General features: G+C 37.7%; 1 protein-coding gene across 1 annotated transcript in view; it reads left to right on the top strand.

The window, feature by feature from the left end:
- Nucleotides 1-7,500, top strand: part of LOC144969909 (uncharacterized) — a 108,926-nt gene that overhangs the window by 99,480 nt on the left and 1,946 nt on the right. The window contains exon 4 of the mRNA XM_078908976.1: nucleotides 4,000-7,500. This exon is cut by the window's right edge and continues 1,946 nt beyond it. Within this exon, the coding sequence (XP_078765102.1) occupies nucleotides 4,000-5,461 (1,462 nt within the window). The 3' untranslated portion in view covers nucleotides 5,462-7,500. The remainder of the gene's footprint in view (nucleotides 1-3,999) is intronic.

Genomic DNA, 7,500 nt, shown 5'->3' with positions numbered 1-7,500 from the left:
CTCCTCCTCCTCCTTTTCTGTTTTTCTTCTTTTTGGTCTTCTCCTAAACAACTGAACTCAGCCAACTTGATTATCACTGTCGAAGATTCTTATTATGACAAATAGAACACACGAACAAAGTCTATAATGTAACCAACCATATATAATCCCTAGTTTATTAAAAGAGTTTCCAAATCAAGATTTTTAATCAAGGTAGAAATACATTTAATCCTTAAGATACACGAAGTAAATTTATTCTCTCTAAAAATATAAATCAGAGTTTGCGGTTTAAAGAGACAGACAGACAAATACATCATTCACTCACTCAATGCTCTCCGGGCCTGCTGGCATTTGGAGGGATGCAAGGGATCTCCATCTAGTCCTGTCAGCAGCTATTTTTGGGGCCATCTCGAGGGACATGCCTCTCTACGGTAAGTCTCCAAGTCTCCTTGGGGAGGCCTCGCTTCCTCTTTCTTTGGGGTGTCCATTGCAGAGTCTTCCAGATCAGTGTTTCATCAGGTCTGTGACAGACATGTCCCAGCTATTGCCATCTTCTCCTTTTAGTGAGACTCTCCAGAGACTCCATTTCAGCTCTGGCTCTCAGGTCCTCATTTGAGATTGTGTTTGGCCAGAGCATCTTGAAGACCCGTCTCAACTCCCCGGATGACAATCCCTGTGATCCTCCAACACTCCGACAAACAGTGCAAAACGCCCAAGACATTACCTAGACAGTACATAAGAGATTCAGATGTTATTTATAGAATCAAAACAAAGAACTGAACACCGTCTGTGATCGCCATTCATTCATTGACATAAAAGTTCCTCTTCCTACTTCTACAAATTTGTCTACAAGGATTAAACACAATTTTCTTATTTTGGCCAGAAAAAGTATGTGTACCTGTCTCTTCTTTTACTTCAAATTATATCAATCGAATGAATAACATTGGGGTTGCCAAAATTTTTAAGCCAAATATTTTCTAGTAATGTTTAGTGTTTAAGACAATGAGGCAAGTTGAGGTCCTTTTAAATCGATTGACAAATGCAACAATAATTTTCTGGACAAATCAAAAAAGTGTGATTCTACAGACTTTGGCAGGAATTCCCTTAGGCTGGATGAGACAGGCAGACGATGAGGCAATTAAGAAGGATGAAGTATATTATATGAAACCACTATTTGTTTCCTGTGTTAATAGCACCAATCCATATTTCTCTCTTGTTTATCTCTCTCTTTATATATATATATATATATATATATATATATATATATATATATATATATATATATATATAGGCGAGATCGAGAAGGAAAAAAAAAAGAGAGAGAGAGAGAGAGAAATAAAGAGAGAGAGAGACAGAGAGAGAGAGAGAGAGAGAGAGAGAGAGAGAAAGAGGTGGATGAATTAGATTACACTTTAATGTGACTTTGATTAACGTGACGCGTAAATAATACGGTATAAACGAACTAGGCTATGCCTGATGTGGTGAATATTTTCGTTAAGATTATACAATTTTATTATGTGATTAAATATGAATATCGATTATTCAACCGTTTTGATTTAACTCACACGAGATACATTAAATCCAAAACACTCAATATGTTCTGATAATGATATTCTGTTATCCACCTCTTATTTAAAACACTCGCCACTAGGGTTTAATGTTTTAATGTTTGATATAATATGTGGATAACCAAATTCACTTGGAGCGACGTACACTTTTTTGCAGGTCTGATAACCCTATTTGTTTTAGGTTTATTGTTGTAATGGAAACACTCTCAGACAAACGCAAACTGTGGATAGATTGAAGTTGACGTCAACACACAAAACTATGTGTAACCTTAAACGTTTATAGTCTGGTCAATACCATTAAATGAGAAATACTCATAAACGCGGATGGCAAAACAATAACAAAGACTCGAGTGACGTCAACTTCATTCTATCTATATCAGTATTCATTCCTTTGACATTGTGACCAACCATCTCAAACCGTTGTTATGTCTGGATAAAGTGAGGCTATGTGGTCTTGTGGTATGACACTCGCTTTCGGATCGGAAGGTCCTGGGTATGAGGCTCACTCGGCGCATTAATTCTTTATAAAGTGATATTCGGCTTCTTTGACCAAATTTATATCAAAGCCAGTTAACATCTTCATCGTATTTTGCTTGAAATATACCAGCTGAGCTCAGTAGTAAGACCATTACTGTGGATGTGTGCGTATGTCATATCCAAGAAAAAGTGGTACTTTTCTGATAGTCTGAGGTGCATATTTCTTCTTCTTTTTCTTCTTTTTCTTCATTTATATTGAGCTATATAGAAGTTAAGGTCTTTTTGTTTGTTTCTGGTTGTTTTTTTTGTGGGGTTTCTTTTTGGCAAATGGTTCCATTCATGAAATGTATTTGGAAACAAAAGACTAAAGATGCTGAAGAAATTAATTTAAACTATATTACTTCCAGTTCCTAAAACTCCATAGAAGTGAGAGCAATGTTGGCAGTTAAATAAATACTACCAATAGTTTGAATGACTTTGTTTACAAACTCAACTATAACTGTACCAGTTTTCTGGTAAATTTTCATAATATAGACCATTTAAACAGAAAAAGCAAAACAATCTGGCATCCTATACATGAGAATTTGGCCAAAATAACAGTTTTAGCGTGAAAAAACTCTTTTCTCACGGGAATCGGAGAAGTCAGTTTTGATTAAGCCCCCATCTTCCTTCTGGCGGTGTTGTTCAGGGCTTAGGCGCTATGGCTAATGACACTTTCGTGTTCTGTATTTAGTTTTTGGCTTATTTTGATCTCCCTTTTGTTTGTTCCTGAAGTGAATCAGTTTTTCAAGTAAACAAGCGAGTTGTATATATTATATATATATATATATATATATATATATATATATATATATATATATATTATATATATAAAGCGAGAGAGAGAGATGGGGGGGGGGATAATATAGATAGAAAGATAGATAGATTGAAGGTAGATAGATGAGAGATAGATAGATAGAGTGATAGAGAGAGAGTATGTGTGTGAGTGAGAGAGAGAGAGAGAGAGAGAGAGAGAGAGAGAGAGAGAGAGGGAGAAGGGGGGGGGGGAGAGAGAAAATGACAGCTAATCCATGTGTAATAAAACACGCTGTGGGCGCTTTGCATAAATTTCATTTTGATTTTGATATATTTTTTTGGTACATTTGCTACGTAGCAAGACGACACGCTGTTTTAGCTGTGTATAATATTGTTATGTCTTGGCACAACCAACACATTTTGGAAATTGCACACTCATGTCAAAGACCTAGATGACTATCACGGTGTAATCGGAATTTTTTAAGTTAGTCTCTTATGACTCACAGACTCAAAACGATTTTTTGCGGGAGGATCCACACCCTGAAAATAAAATCAGTTTTAAATTCCCTTTATTCATCCCTAAGAAGAGATCTGCCTTTATGGTATTGTTCAGGTGAAGACTGAAATAACTCGGACATAAGCCGCAGTGTAGCGCCGCAAAGCGAGGCTGGACGAGGTGATTCGTTCAAGACGTGTGGTTGAACTCGGCACATTTGGTTGGAAGACGAAGCAAAGACTATATTAATCATCGGGCTCCAATCGTTTAGAATATCGTCTTGTGTGCGGCTATGTGGTCGAGTGGTATGGCACTCGCTTTCGTATCGGAAGGTCCTGGGTTCGAACTTCGCTCGGCATAGTTGAGTCCTTGGAGAAGGCTCTTTACTCACAATATCTCACCGTACTCAGGCGTAAAATGAGTACCTGACCGTTAATATCGTTGTCCTTGTCCGAAAAAAAATTAACATCGTCTAACAGGCGTCGTGTCACGTCCTAAATATTAAATGTTGCGGTTGGCCAGGTACCTCTTGTAAAGCACTTTGAGCACATTTAGTGGATATTGCGTTATATAAAAGGTCAATTCTCTTCTTCTTCTTAAGACTTTGGCTACAATTCATGTTTGAAAATCATTTGTTGCAAATTTTTATTTACTGAAACTTGTTTTACTTTCCTTCTCCAACAGGTTCAACATTAAGTACAACGCCCTGTGTAAGATGTATCATTTCCTCATCACATCCAAGATCCCTCTGTCTGCCTTCATGATGGTAGCCATCGCAATCGACCGATACTTCTGTATCTGCCACCCATTGAAGAAAGCTCTGAACATCTCTAGAGCAAGAATCATCATCGTAAGCTTCATACTGGTGGCGTTCGTCTTCGGCATCATCACGTCGCTTTTCCACGGTGTGATGGGCGTGGTGAACCGTATCGACAACAAGTTCATCTTCAAGCTAATCGGGCACAATATGACGAAGATCATTCTGAACGTGTCCGACCACCAGCTACAGCTGGAGGAGATTAAAAAGAAAGTCGCCGAGGAAGTGACCAGGAGGAACATGACGGTGAATTGGGACATCAATACGTCATTACCCAGATACGAGGAAATCCGAAATATGGGAAGATGTCAGGTAAACGACTTTCACATGTCCAAGGATAGCCTTGAAATGTACAGAACAACCTACAATGTGATCTTCCCCATATGCCTGGTCATCGTCATGGCTCTTTACTTCATGATTTATAGATTTATGTGTTTGAGAAGATCCAAGAAATTGAAACAGAGACTCAAGATTTGTTCCTACGTCAATCAAAACGGCGGCCTTTCAAATGGCACGAACTGTGTTGCTGTTAGAGACGATGATAACGGGTTTGTGACGGAGTTGTCTGCCGTGTCGCAATCTTTACCTATGATCAAGGCCAGGAACTTTAATTCAGAAAACAAAAGTGGTATAGAGGATGACAGCTCAGCAAAATTGCTGAAAGAAACATCTCTGAACGAACCGGACAAGCAGTATCTGTCGCCGCCTTCATCCAGGTTAATCAAACACGGTTTGTCATCGTCATGTTCAACACTAAGCGCACCAAATCACACAGAATCCAGAAGCGTCACGGAGACCACGCTATCGCCTGCCAGCTCGTGTTCGCAAATCGTTCGAGCAGAATCCAACGCACAAATCCTCGATCAGTCTCCAGCCACGTCCACTATTTTGTCCAATTCAGAAACCGACCGTAAAAATGGTCACACTCACACCCGCCATTCTCAACACAACAAACTCCGGCTGTATATAAAACAAGAATCCATCAAAAGATACAAAAATAAAAAGCGCGCTCAGCTTAAAAACAGACAGCGAAACTCGAATCATTCGCGAGATTACGATCCGGAACGTCTTCGAGAGGAGAACCGAAAAGCCAATGTTCGGACTGCCCTTATGTTGTTTACAGTGAATATTGTTTTTGTCATTGCCTTTGGACCGGCTTGGCTGATGACACTTAATCTAATTCCACACTACAGACTGTTGTTTTATTTGTACTTTATTTATAACGCAGCAAATCCTTTCATCTACGCCTTCATGAATCATATCTTTAAATCTTACATGAGAAACATTTTTACTTGTAAACGTAAGGCTTTGGTTGTTGTTACGTCATAAAATAAAAATCTACTTTTACTTTCGCATTGAACTATTAACAGTTATCAAAATGACGAATTCCCAAGTTTTCGGATTCATGGAACGTCAAGAAAAATTGGAGAAATTAGCGACTGCATATTCTTATTAAATAATGATGACTCTTCACGACCGTTGTTGGAAAAACAAAAAAAAATCTTGGAGAACATAATTCACTCTACCTGGATTTGTCAGCGTCTGGGGCACTCGAGTCGTGTGAGAAACAATGTCCATGTGAGTTACTCCATCATCATGCAGTATAATGCTTGTCTTTCTCGGTGTGTAATGTGTAAATGTTGCTGCTCGAAGCTCGAAGAAATAAATAATAATGTGAAATTGAATGAAAGCTTCAATTTAGTGACAAGTTCAAATTAACGTTTCGGGTTTCCCCTTTATCAACATAACAGGATGAATGAAACACTACAGATGAACGAGATAATGTGGTAGTTCCAAAATTACTAAAAGGATTCAATAGTCAGATGTCGCGTCCTCCAACAGCTTGGTTCTAAACACATAAAATCGGTACTCTTTATTCTTCATGCTGGCTAGAACATGTTCACATACCATGTGATCAGAATGTATAAAAGCCAAAACATGATCAGATTTATAATGCTTTTCACCCCAGGATACACGTAAATGCTCGTCGGAGTAGTATTTCATAAGGGCGGTGATTGTGATAACGGCGTTGTTCCGATAGTTTAGAACCAGTTATTATGAGTCATTACGAGGGAAGTGACGTCCCGACTGTTGAACCCTTACTCGTCATGGTTTTGATTGAGAATTTCAAAACTTTATTACCCTTCTAATTTTTACAAACACTGATATTTCTACCATGACAAATGCGTGTATGCTAAATTAATCACAATTTTTATCAGACACATTTACAGTAAAAACAAAATTCAAAATGAACTTCCACGTCTTCTGTTATTTAGACGATGTTTTATCTTTACATTTGTGACCCTTTGTCTACAAACGGTATTATGTCGGGATGGACCAGATGCTAAATAGTCAAATTATAGTCAAACTGGTCAAAAGTATAAACCGTAGGTATTTAGCACAGTAAAATATGACATTCCTTCTCCTCTATAAAGCAAGCAAACTCAAGTCTGATATTTCCGGCTACAAATTCAATTTTCAGCATCTTAGTCATCCCGACTTAATACCGTTTTGAGACGACGTGTACAACGTAACTTGACGCCTTAATGATTGAACACATTGCCCATTGTGTAAACTCTTGGTTCATCTTGTATACTTGTAAGCCACGCGGAGAAACTGGTTTGAATTGAGTCCAAAATGTCACGTGCCTTGTGCCGACTCTTGACGTCATTGATGCTTTGTGAAATATTTTCTGTACGCACTCGTCATTTTATAGATGCTGTGCGTTTGGCTAAGAAAAACACAGCATTGCCATCCGGAAAAATATAACGGGCTAAAGCACAAAAATGTGTGTATGAAACATTGAACGTTTATTTATTTTCTGGTAAATACCGTTTAGTGAGAATTACTCTTTGAGACGGATGGCTAAAAATAATAACGAAGACCCGAGTGACGTCAACTTTGTTCCATTTATATAGGGGATTTTTTTATTTTATTTTACAGATGGTATTGATAGATTTAAGATGACGTCACTCCGGTCTGTTTTATTGGGTTTTTGGGGTATATATTTTTTTTGCAATACACGTTCATGAGTAATTATACAAACTGCATTATACAAACTATAAAAGTTCATGGTACATCGTTTTGTGTGTTGATCCGTTACACTTCCGGATGGCAATATTGTGAGCTTATTCGTCAAGCGCATACTATCTATACTAAACTTATCCATGATTTTTACAGGTTTGAAATTCACTATTTGGCCTAAAACCTCAAAATGGCATTATGTTACTTTGGCTAGCTTTATCCTATTCATTTATTTATTTATTTGATATAAGGGATTATTCTTGTAATTTACAAAAATAAATCATGCCAAACAATACATACATTTTACAAGTTCGGATTTTACTTTTTGCTTAAAACCTGAAAAC

This window comes from Berghia stephanieae, chromosome 4 (assembly GCF_034508935.2).
Source record: "Berghia stephanieae isolate SIO BIC M18660-M18661 chromosome 4, UCSD_Bste_1.3, whole genome shotgun sequence".
NCBI lineage: Eukaryota > Metazoa > Mollusca > Gastropoda > Nudibranchia > Aeolidiidae > Berghia > Berghia stephanieae.
This window is presented reverse-complemented; position numbering and strand designations above follow the sequence as displayed.